This window comes from Mytilus edulis, unplaced genomic scaffold, assembly GCF_963676685.1.
Source record: "Mytilus edulis unplaced genomic scaffold, xbMytEdul2.2 SCAFFOLD_1608, whole genome shotgun sequence".
Lineage (NCBI taxonomy): Eukaryota > Metazoa > Mollusca > Bivalvia > Mytilida > Mytilidae > Mytilus > Mytilus edulis.
The window spans coordinates 1-22,934 of NW_027268314.1; the positions used below are offsets into that span (position 1 = coordinate 1).

General features: G+C 32.6%; 1 protein-coding gene across 1 annotated transcript; it reads right to left on the bottom strand.

The window, feature by feature from the left end:
• Positions 1-35: 35 nt before the first annotated feature.
• On the bottom strand, positions 36-15,087 carry LOC139507307 (V-type proton ATPase 116 kDa subunit a 1-like). Its single transcript, XM_071295693.1, has 5 exons — positions 14,947-15,087; positions 10,825-10,988; positions 9,140-9,218; positions 6,341-6,438; positions 36-1,880 (listed from the first exon to the last, which is right to left on the bottom strand). Exons 2-5 carry the CDS (start codon positions 10,939-10,941, stop codon positions 1,728-1,730), a joined length of 447 nt encoding a protein of 148 aa, XP_071151794.1. The 5' UTR covers positions 10,942-10,988; positions 14,947-15,087; the 3' UTR covers positions 36-1,727.
• Between the last annotated feature and the right edge of the window lie 7,847 nt (positions 15,088-22,934).

Consider the following 22,934-nt stretch of genomic DNA (forward strand, 5'->3'; position numbering starts at 1 on the left):
TTTTATAGAAGGTAGGTTTTTTGTGTTGTTTTTGTAGAAGGTAGGTCTTTGGGGTTTTTTGTTTTTGCAATGACATTCTATATTTGTCTCAGACTTGGAAGTTTTGTTTTTTATTTTCTTCCACCTCGCTTCCAATTTTAATCTAAATAAAAATCTGCATCAAATTACATCTGCATTAAGCATTTGACTTAATCATGTTAATTTACACATAATTTATTCAAAGTGAAAGAAAGATAAGGGACTTAATTCACCCAACTTTTATACCAAAGTGAAAGAAAGAAAAGGACTTAGTTCACCCATCTTTTATTCTAAATGTGTTCGGGTAAAAATTAACAGGATATGTAACTCAATTTAAATTACATGCTTGCTTTAACTAGTGCACTACTAAAGCAGTTCTACCATTGTCTAACATTCAAGAGACACAGAAAGCAAACTGAACGTTTTTTGGCATGCAGTATAGAAAAGTTCCCTTCCCAAATACATATTATCCCCATATAAGCACTAAGTACTAAGCTGATACTGTGAGGTTATGCTTTTCCATAATATCAATTTTGTCAATATTTCAATCTGCATTGTACCAATAAGTGCATACTATAGGACAAGTTTGGTTGTTTGAGTAGGAGCTTGTAGCATTATCATAGACAAAAATGCTGAAATTTTTATCATAAAAGAATATTGCATTTTAATGAAAAGGGGGAAAATTCTGAAAGCTTTGCAATCATAAAATATGTGAAACGAATACCTCAACAGACAGTATAACCATTCTAAGATATATATTTTAAAATCAAATTATTTTCCTAAGTATGTGTACAATCATTTAAGAACAGCAGTTCAAGTTATAATGAATAGAAGAGCTCAAATGTCAAACGTAAGAAAAGAATTTATATGTACAAATTGTAAATCAGAACGATTTAATTTTTATTAAACTGAACTGATTTCTTTTTCTTGAAGAGGGTCATAAATCAAGTTAAAAGCTAATCTTTTTATACATTATATAGGCATGTACCTGTAGCTGTGGGACTATTCTCTAAAGTTTAAAAGCTAATTGGCTAGCTACACATGCATTTAAAACTTGAACTGCTGTTCTACCATTTGCTTATAATTTTTTGAGTTAAATGCTGAACTCCTAACATATCATTTCAATCAGATGAAAGCTATATATTGCATAACAGATTCAAACATTCTTATACTTGAAAAAAATCATATAAATTATATGTTTTGACATTCAGATCAGGCGTCAAACTCTTTGTCATGGCTGGTTTAATGGTTTGAAAGGGTCTATAAATTTCTCTTTCAATGTCTTAAACTCATTCTAGTTCTTCGGAAGGCGACACTTGTTGAAAATCTGCGGTAACCTCACCCAGCATGCCCTACTCAAATTCCCTTTACCTCACAGTCCATTCATTAACTTAAGCATTTAATCCTATGCACCATAAAGATAATAGGTAACACGTTTGTTTATCCATTGCCCTAATGAAAATATTTTCCAACTTTTTTTTAGTTTAATTTTCCACAGAATACCAGTCAAAAGTTACTTATTACTATTAGAAGACAATTAGTCTATTACAGTAAAATAATCTGAGCATGTTCTTTGTGCCAAAAAAAAAATATGTTACTGTAATGTGCAGTCTACAGAGACATTGCAATAGTGAAAAGAATTTGTGACTATCTTTTGTTGTGTTCATGTTTCTATATTTGACAGTTATAAAGTAGCCTACTAGAAGGTTTTAAATACAAATGTATATACTAACCTCTTCAAAAAAAGTCTGTGTCTTCCTGAGTATGTGTTTCAATTCTGTCAGTTCTAGGAAATTTCTCTTCAATGCTTCTGAGTTAGCATTCACTTCCTTCATCTCATTTTCCAACTTTTCAAAGGTGGCCTTTAAAGAAATATCACATTAGTAACAAGAATGTGTCCCCAGTACACGGATGCCCCACTCTCACTATTATTTTCTATGTTCAGTGGACTGTGAAAGTGGGATAAATATCTAATTTGGCATTTTAATTAGAAAGATCATATTATAGGGAACATGTGTAATAAGTTTCAAGTTAATTGGACTTCAACTTCCTCAAAAGCTACCTTGACCAAAAACTTTAACCTGAAACTTGCACTTTCATTTTCTATGTTCAGTGGACCGTGAAATTGGGGTCAAAAATCTTATTTTGCATTAAAATTAGAAAACGTGACAGACAGATGGACGGACGAATGGATGAACGAACAGACCAGAAAACATAATGCCCCTCTACTATCATAGGTGGAGGGGCATAAAAACATTATATATTTTTTGTTTTTGTTTGTTGGTGCAGTAGATAATAACAACTGCAACAGTACATTAAGTGCTCATCTATGTAAGATTTTTTGTGCGCTAGTGGTTTATGCCACAGGGTAGTGATATGCGTCAAGTGTGGTTACAATTCATTGATTTGTTAACTACCGCTGGCTAGCATACTTGCTGTGTGAAAAGAAAGCCGAGTGCGTAAGTCTTTCCTGCCAGTACATAGCCTCTACACTATCAAGACTCCTGCAGTGCCTCCCCGCGACAGTGCACGTAAACTGGGGTCTAGCACCTCAGGCTAAACTGCAGGAGATCTCGGAGCAGCAAGGGCCCTAGAGATGCAGTGTGTAGGCCCACCGGTGTGTGGACATGCCCTAGCACTCATCAACCTTGTCCCAGCTATGAGTAAATAGGCGGTTAGATGAGAGTCGTAGCCCAGTAAGGCAACTCATCTAGGAGATGGTAAACTTCGAAAACAAACCTGGATAGAATGGATTCATAAGCTCAGGACAGCAGCCCTTCTAGAGGATGGAAACCTTGACTACAAATTCCCTGGCCCTCCAGGTTGGAGTGTTGGGCATGGGGTCAACTCTCCCATCCTGTAAAAACAACTACAGTTACAGAAACCACAACAAATGAAATTAGATTACCCTCTGTTATAGGTTCAATGGGGGACTCGAACCACAGCGGAATGACTCTTAGTGAAAGCCCTATTGTGGAAACTAGGAAAATGAATACGAGTCTTCTAGGACCTAAAGCACAAATACATATAGGAGCCTGGAATGTTCAAACAATGTATGAAACATCAAAGACTGCACAGGTCATCAAGGAAATGCAGCACTACAGGTTAGACATTCTTGGTGTGAGCGAATGTCGTTGGACTGGCTCAGGAAAGACAAGAACGAATAGTGGAAACATCATCCTACACTCTGGAAACATTGACAAACATATTAATGGTGTAGCAATAATTATATGCAAAGAGAAGACAAAATCATTACTAGAATGGGAACCAATCAGTGAAAGATTAGTAACAGCAAGATTCAACTCCGACTACTGCAAACTTTCTATCATACAGTGTTACGCACCAACAATTGATGCTGAAGATGAGACTAAGGATGATTTTTATGAACAGCTACAGACTGCCATTTCCAAAGTACCTCAACACGACATGCTAGTTATAATGGGAGACCTAAATGCTAAAGTAGGATCCGACAACACTGATGCTGAATATGTGATGGGCAGGCATGGTTGCGGGGTAAAAAATGAGAATGGTGAACGTGCTATCGATCTCTGTCTTTGTAATAAACTGGTGATAGGAGGGACCATCTTTCCACATAAAAACATCCATAAACTAACATGGAAATCACCTGATGGAAGAACAGTTAACCAGATTGACCACATATTGGTGAACAACAAGTGGCGTAGATCATTAAGAGATGTACGAGTACTCAGGTGTGCAGATGTAAACAGCGATCACTATCTACTAAAAGCTACCATCAAACTAAAACTAAGAAAGGCACCTGTTGAAAACCAGAACAGAAAGAGACTAGACACAGCAAGGTTGAAGTCATCAAACGTCAAGAAAGCTTTTTGCTTAGAATTGAAAAATCGGTTTAGTGTGCTAGATAACTCTGATGATGGAGAAGATAGTGTACAAGAAAAATGGGATAACATCAAAGATATATATGTAAAGACGGCAGAAAAGACAGTTGGTCATAAGACAAAAAAGAACAAAGATTGGTTAACATCGGAAACATGGCAAAAAATTGAAGAAAGAAAGATTATAAAACTAAAATCAGTAAATGCAAAATCCAAAAGGTTACAAGATCAACTGCAAGTAACATACAGAGCAAAGGACAAAGAGGTCAAAAGAAGTGCGAGAAAAGATAAAAGACAATATTTGGAGGACCTTGCAAAAGAAGCAGAAAAGGCAGCCATTCTTGGAGAGTTAAGTACAGTTTACAAAATCACCAAACAACTCTGTGGAACATCAAATGCACAGACAGCACATGTAAACGACAAAAATGGCAAAGCATTGAAAACAGAAAGGGAACAAGCAGAAAGGTGGGTCCAACATTTCAAAGAGGTATTAAACTGCCCTGAGCCTGATTTCATAGCTACCCCTGAACCATCAGAAGACGATTTAAACATCAACACAGAACCACCAACTATAGATGAAGTAAGAAATGCCATTAAATCATTGAAGACGGGGAAGGCACCAGGCATTGATTCCATTCAGAGATGTTAAAGGCAGACTTAGAAACATCATCCAAAGTACTCCACAATCTTTTCCTTGTCATCTGGGAAGAAGGGAACATTCCATCAGACTGGAGCAAAGGCCTGATTGTAAAATTACCAAAGAAAGGCAATCTACGCAACTGTGACAACTGGAGAGGGATTACATTACTTTCTGTCCCTAGTAAGGTCTTTTGCAAAATTCTTCTAAAAAGAATTGATAAAATTGTAGATGAAAAGCTTAGAGAAGAACAAGCAGGCTTTAGAAGAGGCAGAGGATGCATTGACCAAATTTTCACTCTGAGGAACATCATCTAGCAATGTATTGAATGGAACACACCACTTTTTATTAATTTCATTGACTTCAAAAAGGCCTTTGACAGTATCCATAGAGAAACTCTTTGGAAAATTGTAAGATCATATGGAATTCCACCTAAGATATTGATGCTAATAAAAGCCTTCTACAACAGCTTTGAATGCAGTGTCATCCTTGATAGCTCTATCTCAGACTCATTTGAAGTAAAATCTGGTGTAAGACAAGGATGTATTATGTCACCAATCCTATTTTTATTGGCCATTGACTGGATACAAAGAAATACAACATCAGATAAGAAAAGGGGTATCCAGTGGACCATGTTTAACCAGCTAGAAGACCTTGATTTTGCTGATGACATTGCCATATTATCAACAACAAGTGAACACCTCCAAGAGAAGACCAACATACTTACCAACTATGCAAAGCAAACTGGTCTGAATGTCAATACCAAGAAGACCAAGGTAATGTCAATAAACAATAGAAATACAACACCAATAACAATCAATGATCTGCCAGTGGACAGTGTTGACGATTTCACCTACCTTGGAAGCATCATAAGCAAAGAAAATGGAACAGGGAAGGATATAAAGGCAAGACTATCTAAGGCACGCGTAACATTTGCTAGACTTCACACAATCTGGAAGTCTAACCAGTACAGTTTAAGGACCAAACTGCGAATTTACAACAGCAATGTAAAGTCTGTCCTACTGTATGGTTCGGAAACATGGCGTGTTTTAGTGAGTGACCTTCAAAAAGTAGATGCTTTCCATACTAGCTGCCTTAGAAAAATCAACAAAATATTCTGGCCAAATAAGATCAGCAACAAGAGCCTTTTGAAGAAATGCAATGCTAAGAGCATAACAGAAGAAATTAAACAACGAAGATTTAGATGGTTAGGTCATGTACTGAGAATGCCACAACACCGCACACCTAAAACAGCTCTATATTGGACACCACCAGGAAAAAGGAAACCAGGGAGGCCTAGAATCACCTGGCGAAGAACTGTAACAGCAGAATTAGAAGCAATGGGCTACACCTGGGCCAAGCCCAGTACATGGCTAAGGACAGAGAGAAGTGGAGGCAGTTTGTTGTGGCCTTATGTCCCACTTGGGATGAAGAGGATAAGTAAAGTAAGTATGTAAGATTTAAACATTTATCTAAATGATGTGGTCAATGACGCCATTTTATATATCATATATATTTGCTTCTTGGGGCAATGCTTTGTGCAGCAAATTCAAAATACTAAAATTCATGAAGTTCCATTTTACATTAATTTTGTGGGTGTGAACCACTTATTCAAATGTCAAACAAAATATAAATTTCATCAGACTTGTAGGTAGAGTCTCCAAAAACAAAATACTTTTTTTTATGATTTCATGAAAACTGATACCCATGGCCATGAAAATAAATGAATCCATATTAATCCCTATAAACTGACTACATTGTACTTGTTTATTTCATCCAATTATAATTGATACTTTTATACACACCAAACAGTGGGTTTTATGCCTACCTCTAGGTCAATCATTTCTCTAGGAGCAGGAGCATCAGGATTATCACCAGTATCTAACATTGGTATACCATCTTTCTTTATTTCCTTTTCAAGAAATCCTAACAATAGAATGAAAATATGATTTACATATATTACATGAATGTTCAGGACAAAGCAATATATATATATATATATAACTTTGATTGTTAAGTGGAATATTTGTGAATAGGAAAACCAGTTTAACCCCAACAAAATCTGTTCCTGTACAAATTTTTTAATCTAACTTATTTATTTTTTTCTATTGTAACTCACTCTATGCCAGCCACAGTCAAATTTAACAGAACCATCTTGAGTGTTTTGCGTACACAATGGTACATGCATGTACTTCACATTTTATAACATTTATTATTTATGTGTCACTTTGTAATTTCCTAAATTTCATTTTTTTTCAGACATTTCCACTTTTGGATTTATTTTTAGAGAGTAGAGTTTTAGTGATATTAACTAGACACTTAGTTTTCTTGTTTGAATTGTTTTACATTGTCATATCGGGGCCTTTTACAGCTAACTATGCGGTATGGGCTTTGCTCATTGTTGAAAGCCGTACGGTGACCTATAGTTGTTAATGTGTCATTATGGTCTCTTGTGGAGAGTTGTCTCATTGGCAATCATACCATATCTTCTTTTTTATACTCAGTGTTCTCCCCAGAACTTTTGGATAGCATCACATTTTGCGTAAATAAAAATAACTGTATTTTTTTTAATTTCGTTTGTCGCGTCGCATTGATGCTCTATTCGTTTAATATGTTTTAGTTTATTGTTCAATTCATAACTGAGAATACAATTAAACTATAACCACAAAAACAGTTGTTTCAGATTATGTTTTCTTTATTCATTTATAGTTACAGAATTATTTTTTTCCTCTTGTGCCAAATAAAAATAAATATGTGGTTTCAGTTACCCAACAATAAGTCAAATGAATGAATGGTTCATTATAGATCAACCTGGTATATATATACAAAACTAAATATCTAGTACACAAAATTAACTATTTTTTATAGTATATCAAGTAAAGATAAAGTAGCAAAAGTAGCAAAAAAAAATCAATTTAAAAACTTTTTTTATCATGTTTATGAAATTCATTGTTTCATGGCACTTAATGAATTGGTTCCAGTTGTTTCTTATTTTTACATTAAAATGATATGTATTTTTAACAAAGTTATCTAAAAAATAGTCTGTTAAAGCGTAGTTTTCTCTCTTGGTATATTTTTTCTGTCTACTGTCCATCTGTTGTCATTATCGTGAAAATGAGGATTTTTGTCATATCTGGTCCGGTTCCGAACAGTAGTTTACAAAAAAATGTGCAATGGCGGCCGTAGAAAAATTTACGAAAATGAGTCCGAGAATAAACATTGTTTGACAAGAGATTGTGAATGAATAAGACGCTTTTAATGCATTAAATGGATTAAACATAAACTTAAGCCAATTATGATAACTTTTTAAAGAAGTATTAAACTTATTTTAGCTCTTAACCAAAATTCTCGCTAGAGGAAGAAAGTAATTTTTGGAGAGTTGCACAAATAAACGCCCTTTTAAAAAAAAAAATTTTAAAATTTCAATCTTTGAAGTTTCGTTATACAAAACGTAGATTTCGAATTGTTTTGTGATTGCATTTTTCCATGTCGAAATTGGTTATTGCAGACACGTGGTATTAGTGGTGTCTCAAGTGTCAGCTTGGGATATTAGCATCCAAACAGTTATCACCCTGAGGGCAATTAACACCTAGCTATTTAATCTCTTAATTGCCTTTAGTGTCCGACTTAAAGGGATTACAATTAAAGGTGATATAATTTTTATGATCATAATCGATAATAGATGAAAGTTCAAAATTGAGGACAAGTAAAATAGTATCTTCAAAATAATTATAGCGTCGCGGGAATAATTATAGCGTCGCGGTAATTATCATAGCATCACGGTGAAAAAATATAGCGTCGCGCTACCGCGACGCTAAAACGGCCTGGGGAGAACACTGTATACTTATGTAAACAATCGAATCATTTCTTGAATTGACATAAAGAAAGTAAGTCAGTAATTTATTCATTATAGTGACATATATGTAAATATGTACAACTTATAAAATATAATATACAACACATATGAATAAACCTGGCCTAATTGACCCATAAGTCACCCAATAACATGTTAAATAATATAAAACATATTCAAATTTTTAATTTCTTATTACATGTATTACGGTAATCATTTAAGAATTAATCTTCATTACTGTTTAGCTAAGTTCAATATTTTAGATATTTTTTTTAAAAAAAGAATTACATCTCTTGGAGAATGCCTGGAAAATGTATTTGGACAATTTTTGGGTATGATTCAACATAAACAACTGAAATTTTCGTTATTGTCCATAGATACATTTAAGAGAGATGTTGTTAAAAACTCGCCAAACAAATGTTCTCTTATACCAGCATAGAATGAACAGTTCAATAAAATATTAATCTCACATTCTGTAACTTCATCAATGCAAAATCTGCATGATTGGTATATAATGGTTTATAACATGAAATACTGTAAACCTAATTATTTTGCAGATAATTTATTTCTCCTGAAGCCCTTTCTATACAACTTCCAAGATTTTAAAATTATACTTATAAATCTATTTAAATAAGGTAAGGTCTAAGTTTTACATGTGTACCAGGATCTATATTCATAATTCTAACTGTGAAAGTTTGAAAAAATAAATCACTTGGAAAAAATAATTGGTTTACAGCAGTAACTAGAGAGAAAATCTACAAATTTAGAACATACTTAATTTTCTTTCCATCTCATCACACCTTCTTACTTCATTCACAAACTTTCGCTGAAATGCATTTACATCTGGATTCAGCTGAAACAATAATAAATCAATTTTATCAGATCGAAAAACATAGTGCCCATAAATGGGGCATAAGAATTATGATTGTTTATAACTACAACCACTGATAATTATAAGGGTCCTTATAATAGACACGCTAGTGGCAGATCCAGGGAGGGTTCCAGGGGTTGAAACCCCCCTTTTTTTGGACAATCAATGCATTTGAATAGGGACAAATAGTTGGACCCCCCCCCCCCCCCCCCCTTTTTGGTCCTGAATTCCGCTTGCATTAAAATTAATGCAAGTTGCATTGCATGGTCAACAAATGACTGTAAAAATTTGCTACATTTGCATGTATTAATAATGTCCCCACAAGGATAAAAATTTGAACAATTTAAAATGAACTATATCATGTATATTTTAGTGTGTTATACATATAAATAACATAAAATTATTTATTGGTATATTTTTAACAAATTTGATTCGTTTAGGGGTTGCTATATAGTCACATGTTAAAACTATATTTTAGAAGGTAGAGAGAAAACGGCAGATAGCAAAAAGCATATTGCATAGATAAGATGTCGAACAAACAAAAAAAAGTAAATTAAATAACAACTAATATGTTGTTATTGTCAAGGAGACAATATGATATCTATAAAATTCAAACAAAATCAAATGACGATTTTGATACAAATATGCATAATGGTCTAAAATTAATAATATAACAAATATAGCCTTTGTATATCAACCCAAAGAAGTATATCCTTGTATCGACCTCATAGTCATACAAAGGCTATATATATTTATATAATATCTATGTCATATAAATGTATGTAACAATTAAATGTCTAATCTTAAAATCAAATAGATTTAAATCACTATAACATAGTAATATTAATTCATAAGCTGCATTAACCTATATTTAAAAATTCATTATTTGAGTAAGTTATTAAACCATTTTTAACAAATAAGAACCCAACCCATGTTATTAATCAAATTCAAACAAATTTTCCATATCAACTGTTTCATAAATACATGAAGAGTAAAAACACAAACCACCATTGCAAACAAATTTTCTTTTTTTATTGCATAATTGGAAGAAAAAGTCCCCATGACTTTACATCAACATGATCAACAATCATATGTTGACCCTTACTTCAGACCAAACAAATTTAGAATTATAAATAAGAATAAATAAATTTTATAGAGTGATGGTAAATATATGAACATGATGAAAAAAAATGTTCATCTGATTTTTTGTTATTTTTCTTTATTACTTTGCATTTAGTTGCTAGTTATATCTTTTATTCAATGCATTAATGATTTTTTCCCCAAGAACCTAGTTAGGACAAGATATTGATATCATTGATTATAATCAGCTGTTTGGTCTTAAAGTACATGTTTTAAATAGTGAGAAAAATATGTAAATATGTACACAACTTCTTATTGTTCCAACAACTATTTCATACATCATTTTCAAACAAACAAATGTTCAATAAAAACATGAAAAAGAAGAATAAGAGGTTCTCACAACATTTGACAGGGTCAATAAATTAATGTACATCTAATTACTGATTAATGGTTAAAATTGGATAATTTACTGCATTACCAGAAAACAACTTTTATTAGTTTCACTTACATCTCTAAACTGTACAAGTCCAAGTTCTCCTAACTCAGACACACATGTGTAAGCAGCTTCTGATTGGAGGAATAACTGACATAATGTCATCTCTTCACTCCTAAGTAACGCCCCCATTTTGAGTTCTCTCTGATCACAAGACTATGGATATTATTCTTCTAACTCTGAAATGAAACAAGGACAATATCTTCAGTTTACAGTCAATAAATGTAAAAAAATATTCATGTGTATTATCGAATAACTATGATCTAACACTGACATTTAGCGTCGAAAAAAACCAACACAAGCATATGCATCCTGGCACTGGGGACTTTGTATTGCTTAGCAATATTCAGTGGGCCAAAATCTTGGTCAAAACAAGAATTTTAAATAAACATGTACATTTTTGGAAAGCTACCTAAACCAAAACATTTAACCTTTAGACCTTTAACTAAAACTTAAACCTTATAAGGATGGTCTGACCAACCCAGAAACCATGAAGCCTCTCTTCTGTAGGTACAGCTAAACTTCTGATTTTTGGAATATGAACACCACAGAAGACAGCAATGAGCACCTTTTACCATGTTTCACTGTTGGGGAAGTATGGTAAACGTCGTTCTGTTTCCTGCCTCCAATTAATAACTGGTCAAAGTTATTGGGATTAAAATTTTGTACGTCAAAAGTGTATTTTGTCTACTTTGACATCAGTGACTTTTCGAAACAAAACCGTTGAAAAGGCAAAACTTACCTGAAAGTGATCCTTAAATACTTAAATGTACAATGTTTCTTAGTATTTAACCTACATGTACATGTGTACATTGTATATGTACTAGCGATATATAGTATCCTCATAGAATGCATACATGTAAACTTTTATCAATGCAAGAATATATTTGAAACTTGATCATATATATCTGTATCCCAGAATTGAAATTTTGGCTAACAATAAATAACTGTTAAATAGATTTACTGCTTTTTACAATTTACATGCTACTACTTGCACAGAAAACACGTGATCATGAACATGCATACAAAATCACAATGCTATAACTCAATCCCAATAATGTGGATATTAACAGTATACACAAGCAGAAATTTGGTCTAGAAAGATACCTTTATTTATATTTGAATGTTTGCGTCTTTCACTTTTAAAGCTTATTGGATTTTATAGTTTGCACAAATTATTTAGTTCCCATAAACTACAGTATGTTGAGATTTATATTGGAAGTGAAAAAAAATGAGTTTTGTAAGTTGGTTGTATATTTTCAACAATGTAAACACACATTTAAATTAAGGAATAAAATATGAGCTTTCTAAAAAACAGAGTGCACTCTTAAAAAAATAAATCAATCACTTCAAAGTTAACAATCACATGAATTTTGTAACATCTGAACATTAATTGTATAAATCACATGAGGTCAAAAGAATTTCACCACTTGGAAATTCCTCTATATTTACATGTGATGATGATATATTTAATCAATTTCTTTATATGGTTGTCAAAAACTTACTTGTTGTCCGATTTTTATATAATTTTTATCGTTAATCTCATAAATGTACATAGTTTTTATGGTTATCATGAAATATTTATTTATCTTCCTATTTGCTATTGAAATAAAGTGGGTTTTTTCCTCCCCTAAATATCCTGTATATTCTTTTAATGCAGAATTCATATTTGTCTTTACAGTGATTTCCATACGTGCATGGTTCTATGAGAATAAACTATCTTAAAAGTTAAAAGTAGACAACATACTTTCTTTTCATACATTCATTATAACAAGAAACCACAGACATTTCTGTATTTAATACATAGGCTCTTGTTTCCTAGAATATTGAACTACATGGCACATACATGTATTATTAAGGTACAAAATGTATAAAAAAAAATCAAACTGTGATTTAATCATGTTAATCATGTTAATGGTGAAAATTTCAGATTTTGTGTTTAAATTAAAATTGTGTTTTTGTATGAAATATGTAGCTGAATTTTCAAACATTTTTTCAAATGGTGAAACACTATTTACCTCTAGTTGAAGTTATATTTTTTTTTTGTCTACACTACTATCTTTACATATAACTGTTTGAAAAGCTGTTTTTCTCAATGTTTAAGGGCATTTTTTTTTTATGTATTTGTAATATATACGGATTTGTGTTTTTTAATTTAGGACGAATAAATATCTACAAATGAAAAGCACTTTAAAGGGCACTTTAATAATAATTCGCTTTTAGCAGCCAGTATCATGAATATGTCATGTATGTACAAATGTATGGTACATGTGGTATGATATGACTTAATAAATAACAACTACAATATCATAAAAAAAAACCACTTCAGATATTATTTTATCGTGTTTATTGCATCTACATGTATATAATATCAAAAAGGTACATGTATATTTGTATAATTGGCTCTATATAATAGCTTCATGATTTACAAATGTAATTATATATCAACACATACAAATGACATACAACTGGTTACAAAAAAAACACAGAAAAAAGGAAATTATTGTTTATGTATATTATCAAACCAATATCATGAATATAAAGATGATACATATACAGATTAGTATGTACTGAAATGTTCCAATATTCAATTTTTAACTGTTTATGACTAAGTCTTTTTGCTAGACCTGATAGAACAGCTACTAATCAAAATTCATTTTTGTAAATTCCATACTTAATATATGAAAAAAATATGTTCTGACAGTATTTTTTTTCCCTAGCGCCCTACAAGGATTGACTGAGAGGCAATATGCCAATGCTTCTGCAGTTTTATAAAAAGAATTCAGGCAAAGAATCTAAATTAAATTAAGATTTAAAAATTAATAAAGTTGAGAATGGAAGAATGTGTCATAGAGACAACAACCCGAGTGAGAAAATCCAACACCAGAAGGCCTGCTTCAGCTAGCCCCGAAATAAAAATGTGTACTTGTTTGAGTGATAATGGACATCAAACTAAGGTACATGTAGCTACGTATACCATTTGATTTAACTAGTAAGATCAAACCCAGGACCCCTGGCATAAATCCCACTACCATGACTACCAAAAATAGTTCTCCACAAGCACAGCTATAGCAGAGCTGTTATAAATCTACTACATGTAGGTAGGAGGAACTACCTATACACTTTCCCCAGCTCAAGAGTCGTAACTTTAGTGTATAAGGACCATATCTTTATCTCTTTTCCCTTCAGCTTGCTAGATATTTTCTAACTATGTTTTTGGGGGGGGGGGGGGTACCAGTTTTTGAACCAAGAGCATGATTTGACTTTTCAAATAAACAACATAACTTGGTCCGAGACAAGAGCCTGTATGAGGAGTACTGATTTTAACTCTTAGGTTGAAGTGAGGCTCACTACCGAGTCCTCCAGATGGTTCCAATGTACTGCAGTGCACACAAAGATAAGAGTTTTTGAACTGGTCAGTCTTACTATTTGGAACAATGACCATGATGACTGCTCGTTTGTTGTTACAGGTTGTTATTCTATAATGTTCCTAGAAACGAAGTTATTATATGTTGTCATGGTCATGATGGTTGTAGCTTCGATTTGTTGTTTAGGTCTATGAAATTTAAATTTGGTCGTCCAACATGTCCAGAGGCATTTTCCCCTCAACCACTTTGAAAAAGAAAATCAGCCGTTAATGTTAACATCTTGATTGTAGTGACGGAAGCTGAAGCATTTTTGTTATACATGATTACATCCTTCATCCCTTGATTTGTATGTCATGTATGTAGTCTTTGGTAATAAATCTAGCTCCCCTCTTTTGTATGGATTCCACCAATTGGTCAATGTCTTTTTGGGCATATTGGTCCCAAATAATTGATCCATACTCCATAATACATCTTAGGAGTGCTATGTTGTCATTGCATAATACAAACCATCTTTGCATGATCTGATCATATGGAAATATGTCAGTTAGGCCTTTCTACGACAGTGTTTGCAGTAGTTGCACTGCACTATAATGATTGTAATAAAGAAATCTTACAAGCATAGATGTCTATAAGCAGCTGCTTTTCTAACATAATGAGCATAACATCATACCGGTTGTTATTTTACTAGCTCACAGATCAAAACCGAGGTCCGAACCCACCTAGAACTGGACTTGTGGCAACCAGGAAAATAGTTTTACTAAAGACTTACAAATATGATCCTATGATTTTTGCATTCTTTCAGTCCTTGAATAGTTCCATATAGCCAGTCTATGCGATTATCTACATAATTTATTACAAAAAGCACGTCTTTTCGTCATATGACAACAACGTCACCAATCAATGACTGAAGAAGAATAAAGGGAGATAACAAATTATATCAAAGCAGTTTCTTTCCTTATTAAAAAATTAAAAGGCCCTTAGTGTCATATGAGTAAAAAAAAAAAAGCAGACATACACATTCATTAAATACAATTACATCATTAAATGATTTATATAAAAAAAAAATACAATATTTGTGAGAGGAGAACCAGCTTGGTGAAAGAAAGATAACTCCACTTAAAAATAAATCTGTGTGAACTTAAATTTAGATATTACTCATATCAAACAAGATACTAGTTCAGACCAAGGATTTGTATAGTGAGACTATACGAATCCTTGTTCAGACCTAAAAATAAATAACGAATTTAAAGGTGATATAAAAACAACAATTAAAACTAGAGTAGAGTTTTTGTAATAATTAGATGAAATCAGAATCAGAATGAGAATAATTTATTATAGTGTCACTAGAGACATACTGGAAAAAAGTAAAATCACAAAAATACTGAACTTAGAGGAAAATCAATTCGGAAAGTCCATAATCACATGGCAAAATCAAAAACCAAAACGCATCAAAAACGAATGGACAAGAACTGTCATACTTGGTACAGGCATTTTCAAATGTAGAAAATGGTGGAAAATGGTGGAGACACATCAGTCAAAAATAAGACATATATAATATAAATCATAAAACAATTAAACTCATACTCTAAAAATATCATTACACACAAATCCTCCTTCGATTAAACATATGATGTAAAGTTTGTGCTAAAAATAGTTGAATTGCATCATTTGAAACTGAGAAATCAAATTTGTCCTGTGAATCAAAATTGTTAAAAGTCTCACAAATATCACCAGATTTCTTCATTAATTCATTTCTAAAATCTGCATAAAAATCCCACTTTTACCCCAAAAAAAAACATCCTCAACACAATTATCTGTACAATATATACAAGTACGCTCATTTGAAGGAATTCTTGGCGTGGTGTAGTATCTACCTGTCAGTCAAGTTGAACTGCTAGTGGTAAACAGACACTTCTAAAATTTGACAAAACACGTCTATGTTGCCTATTATTTTAACATCTTTAAATAAGAACTAAATTCTGAAACATTTAAGTACTCCCTATAAAAACACAATTATTACCGTATCATTCTTTTCTGTCATTAAAAACAATTTTTCAACCCACTCATTTTTATCTATGTCACAGATTTTGAATTTGATTTTTTTAAGCTTATGTTTGATGGAAAAAGTATCATTAATAGCATTTTCCATACCTAAAATTTATGCTTTGTTTGTAGAGTTTTTATGAATATCCCATGACCTAGCACAACCCTTACTCCACACATGAACCTTATATATAAGTCTCGTATCGTAAGTTTTGCCCACTCAAAGAAAACTTGAGTCGTAAAGTTTCCAAAATTTCTGCTGATTTCGCACTTCTAAGTCCATATCACCCTGAATGGCTATATTTGACGCATTTGAAGCACTTCCTAAGAATAATCGACATGCTTTGTTCTCTATTACTTGTACATTAAAGGGGAACCGCAAGTGACCGATCATCTCCCACTTAAAAAGGAAAATTAACAATAGGGAATGAAAAATCGTCTATTTTGTCGTGAAATTTTAGTATGGAGTTTCCCTTTAGAAATTGAAATGTCTTAATCCAGAAAAGGACAACTACTCCAGTTATGTTAGATTAATTAAAAGCAAGTTCCTAAGGGTAAATTGCGGTAGTATATTTAGAGAACTCTGGATTATTTAAAGAAAATTTATAACGGTAAGTATTATTTCATTCATAAAGATCATTCATTGAACGTATCAACCAAATGTAACAATGACGTGGGTCATAAACTGAGACGCATAGCAATACAGGAATACATTGTTCCTAAGAACCTAAGATTGCTAGTAAAGGGGCACAGTTAGTGCCAATAGGAATACATACTACCTGTCAATACACTTTATCACCGAAACGTACATATATGCTTTCCAGGAGAAATTTAAAGCTTAAATCATATCTTTTCGGAACATTTTCAGTAAGTGTGTCTAGCATACTTTCATTTTTCTAAACAGAAAAAAAGTTTTTTTAACTGATTTTATAGCTCGTTCTTATAATGTTGTACTGTTACCTAACGCTTACAGGTGAAGGGGTATCCCGCTAACATGTCTAACCTCGCCACATTCTGTACACATGTATATGCCTGTCCCAAGTCTGGAGCCTGAAATTTAGTGGTTGTCGTTTGTTGTGTTATTTTTTTTTTCGTTCATTTATTTCATTTTGTACATAAATTAGTTTTTTTTTTGTTTGGATTGTTTTACATTTGTCATGTCGAGGCCGTTTATAGCTGACTATGATATATGGACTTTAGTTAGTTTTGAAGGCCACACGATGACCTATAGTTGTTAAATTCTTTGTCATTTGCATTGGTCTCTTGTGAAAAGTTCTCTCATTGGCAATCATACCACATCTTCATTTTTATATTCAAAATTTACAGCAAATACCATTTAATCAAATATGAAAACTTCAACTTGTTACTAGTAAGATTGTATGGAAAAGTGGTGTAGAGAGTAGAAAAATCATAACTATCAACAGAATTACAAAAGGACCACCCAAAAGCACACATTTGATCTTAAACCTCTATGGAATTTTTAACACTAAAAAAAATTAATTTATACCATAATTTTTCATAAGCTTTATTGCAAAAGTCAATAACAAGTTCTTTGATAGAAGTAAGGGAGGTGGTTAGAAGCACTGACAGATTAGTAGTAGAACACTTACACAGCTACTTTAGTACAAGAAATCTTGATGTACAGTTCTAAAGATGCATATCAAATGTACATCTGTGAAGCTGTATATAAACTGTACAGCTGTAAAGCTGTATATAAACTGTACATCTGTTAAGCTGTATATAAACTGTACATCTGTAAAACTGTATATAAACTGTACATTTTTAAACATGTATAACCTGCAACTCTGTAAAAATGCACAATAACTACATTTTAAATCTGTGTAAGCTAAATATAGATTCTACCAGTGCATCTTGTGTGATACGACATCTAGCCACAGTTTATATACAGCTTTACAGATGCACATTTGATATGCACCTTTAGAACTGTACATCAAGATTACTTGTACTAAAGTAGCTGTGTACTATAGAGGCGGAGATGAAACATAATTTAAATGGTTGTTTGTGTAATTTCGGTATAAACCAGTACATAGTCGGGGCTTTCAAATGTTTAGAAGATGCTTTGAGCTGGGTAGTGGCAGTCATATCTTGTTTAAGATTTGACTCTTTGTCTCCAGCGTACGGACCTGAATGTAGACGAATTGATAATTTTGTTTGGAGAACTTCCGTGTAGTATATGCGTCACACCACCACTACATTAATGGATGCTTTGTCTTAATTTTTATTCTAGAAATGGGTATAACATTATTGGCGGATCCAGGGGTGGGATCCGGGGTTGGAACCCCCTTTTTTGGAAGATCAATGCATTTGATTGGGGACGTATGGTTGGAACCCCCAACCTCAATACCCCACCCTTTTATCCTGGGTTGGGACCTTCCCTTTTTAAAATGGCTGAATCCGCCCATGTACATCATCCATACCATAAGACAGGGAAAAAAAAGGGAATTTTACCATTATAAATTCAATTTCAAATTCTTCATTTGATCTTATCACGGAGGCTTTTCTTGCATTGCACATTTATAACGCTTTCAAACAGACAACTCTTTTTCTTTTTCACCCGAGCTTGATGGATAAAGAGAGAAAACTCTATATCTACACAGAATGATGAAAAACATTTTTTTTTAAAGCAACACGTGAACTCGGAACATCTGACTGAACACGAAAAATATGTTGATTGTTTGTTGTTGCTTTTGAATTGAAATAATGGACTAAGTAGAATCAGTTAATAGTGCTGTTAAAGCACATTTAATGAACTCATGTTATTGTGTGCAGATTCTTTAACATATCAATTAATAGCACTGCTGGATTTTAGGGTATACAGCTACCATTTGAATTTGCCTTTTAAGACTTGAATATTTTATTCTATTACAATTCCCAGTAACTGCAAACCGGATATTTAATTCTAATCACAATACAGATTATACATTTATTTTATCTTTAATACCTTAATTTATATTTTGTTTCTTGAATGCCTTCAATTATTCTTATACTCAATATGGAGACTGTCTGTACTCCTGGTAAAGGTTGTATAATGACATTGAAAGTCCATTTTCTATGTTTTAAGAAGGTTTCGTATATATACTTGAAAGTAACACACAAGCTTTGATTCTTTAAAATAAAGTTTTTTAATTTCTTTAGTTCTAAACGTAAACCATTAGTGTCTATTTTAATCTTTTGTAAGTTTTTGACCATTTTTTCTTCTATTATACATGTATAATTAAACTCGTTTACACGGTACGGTTTTATATATTATCTTTTTTTATATTTTGATGATTGAAGGTTTTAACTTAGTTTGGCTTGAGCCTTTCAACTCCGTTGTCAACTCCTTACACAGCACATTTTATAACTTGCAAACTGAAAGTCGGGTTTGTGATTGCTCTACCAGTAAGTGCCTGTCCCAAACCAGGAGCCTGTATTTCAGTGTTTTTCGTTTGTTTATGTGTTACATATTTGTTTTTCGTTGATTTTTTAAAAATAAATAAGGCCGTTAGTTTTCTCGTTTGAACTGTTTTACATTGTCATTTCGGGGCATTTTATAGCTGACTATGCGGTATGGGCTTTGCTCATTGTTGAAGACCATACGGTGACCTATAGTTGTTAATTTCTGTGTCATTTTGGTCTCTTGTGGAGAGTTGTTTCATGGGCAATCGTACCACATCTTCTTTTTTTATATATATATATATAATTTACTTCTGGCAGCGGGTTTGAGATATATCGCAATATGATTAGTTCTCGATCACTGCCTATTGTTTCGGCATCTTCCAGATTTTGTGGATATAACCTGTTGCATTTCTTCTCATTCATGCACGTGACAATAACGGTATACTCCAAAGTACTTGCCATATCTTATGATGTACCCTTTTATCTTTTATATATGCAGTTGTAGTTACAGCATTCATAAATTCTCATGTGGACCAGGATTTGACCACCTTTCCGGAGCACATGAGATCACCTCTGTTTTAGGTTTCGTGTTGCTCAGAGTTTTTGTCTTCTAAGATATGTTTTGTGTACTTTTGTTTGTCTTCTCGTCGTTTTTTGTTTTAATGCATTGGCATTCTCATGCATGTTGCTTTCGACTTGTGAGTTTGAATATCCCTTTGATATTCTTCACCTCTCTTTCGCTGGGAAATTTAGGGTGCTCCTGATGCACAACATTGATTCTTATCCGACCTTTTCCGTACTAAATTAGCTTTAAGGTTCTTGTTTTAAATTTCAGACACTAATAGAGAAAAAAACATATATACACAATTTTAATCTATGTAATGATATATCTACAGAATATTTTCTCATCTTACTAATCAATGAACAAAACCTGTCGCAAAAAAAAAAACCCCTTGTTATATTACACATGTTACAATAAATCTAAAAAAATATGCAATGTCAGGCAAGTTTTAAAAAAATATATACATTATGTACATACTAAATGATACTGCAATTTTAATATATAAAAGTCATATATCAGGAAGTTTAAAAGAACCAATCACAAAAGAACAAAATGTCTACGATTATAATCCTTGTGACTTTTGAGTATGTCCTAGTGTTTTTCCAGTGTGTTTTTCTACCGTGGAAAAACACTTCATGGAAAAGTCCGAGAAAAATTTACTCTCCACGTCCCGCAAGTAAAAGTGACGGACTATTTTGTGTTAGATATACCTCTCCTCTGCCAGGTTTCATCCTACGTTGGAAGATGGGGACATTTTTAAACATATAAATGGTTTACCACTAATAATCTTGACCAATAGATATCTGAACACAAAAAGCAACATTTTTGGAGGGGAAACAGTTTAAAAAGGGAGAAAAGTGTAAGTAACCTTAATCTGATTATTTATACCATACTTTAGAACCAATGTTTAAAAATCTTAAATATCTTGGCATGAAAAGCAAAGCAAAAAATAGTGAAAAAATAATAGAACAATCCTTTTATATAGATAAACAAGCATTACATGTGGATGATCGTTATTCTAATGAACAGAATATATAATTTTCGAAAATTCTTGATTTAATCATTTTATTTTTTTTCGAAAATGAAGGAATTTGAGATGTATAACTGAAATTATTAAAAATTACCTGAAGCAGACAGAAATATTTTATCCTTTTTGTCCTCACTAAACTACCTCAGTGCTAAATAGTCTGGTAAAATAATTATTTGTTATAATTTACATCCCGCTTTTATTTGTCATTTAAACAACCTCAAAGTACACTCGTATCTAGGTTTAATATATAACCACGAAAAAGGATACATGTGTAATGTCATTGGAAGTCGGAATAAGTATTGTTTAAGTAAATACCAAGTCGATCGAAGGTGCGAATCGACAAAAAACAGTTTCTTTTGTGATTAGCAATATTTTCTATTTTAAACGAGATACATTGTCGGAAAATCGCAGACGAATGTTTGTATTTAAAAAAAGCCTGTTTGCAGGATCTTAATTTAAAAAGTGTACAGAACACTATCACAATCATGTTGCAAAGTCGGTTACATTCTACGCCATAATTGCGTGTAGTAGAATGCTACTGTTATATTTTATTACATAAGTGCGATATTTTTCTAATATAATAACGATGTTTTTTTCATAATGAAATACTCACAAACGTTATATTTTTCTCATAGCAATACGATATTTGTTTCATATGAAAACATACATGTATGTAATTATATGGCACACTTCATTCCAAACAAACATGAAACATCGACAATTAATCATGACAGGTTCGACGGTTAGGAAAAGTATTGCTGACAGTGAAATATCGTAGCGTTTATAGAAAAAAAGGAGATGTGGTATGATGGTCAATGGGACAACTATTCAATATGGGGTGGATTTCAGAGGTCAATACACGACTTTCAACAATGAGCAAAACGCATACCGTATATAGTCAGCTAAAGGTCCCGAATTGGCAAAATGTTGTCAAACAATTCAAACGAAAAATTCAACCTTCCGTTTCGTGAAATAAAATAAAAGATAAACATATAAAATAAACAGCAACCATGCATTTACAACCACTGCATTGTTATCTTCGGTTTGGGATAGACACACACATAATTTGGTGGGGTTAAAATGTTTGTGAGGACACAAACCTCCTCTTTATATGTATGGGAAAAACGTGTAACTGCACAACGTGAGAACGCACTGTAAATTGTCTAGTGTTGGAATAGATTGACAACTTAGATCGGATAAAACCACATAAACAACTAACATAAAGATATAGCCACAAAGTACCGATCTAAGGCTACTCGCAGTTACTGAAAGCTTGTAAAAAACAATAAAATTATGAAGTACTCAGTAGTTTGTACTTCGGTACTGTAATGATTTCTAACATGTTGCAAACATTCTAAAATTGTCTGTTTATATAAATTCAGAAATAGATAAGAAACTAAGGTTGTAACCCTTCAGGCAAAGTTGACCGCAGATGAATTTGGCTGTTATTTTTAGGTCCTTTTGTGGTCACATGGGTTTTCAATTGCTTCGGTTCGTATACATTCGTGGCTTTCGTACAGTCCGCATACAGTGTTCCTGGTATTCAACTTTTTTAAAAACAACCATAAAAGGAAGGTTATTGTCGATTTATGTGATAAAATTTGTTTTGTCATTGAGTGTCTGCATAATTTATCTAAAATTTCATATTAGATTTAAAATATCTCAACTCCACATAAAAAAACGGTTTTCTCGTTTCGCACTTTCCGTAGACTGAAATCGTTCT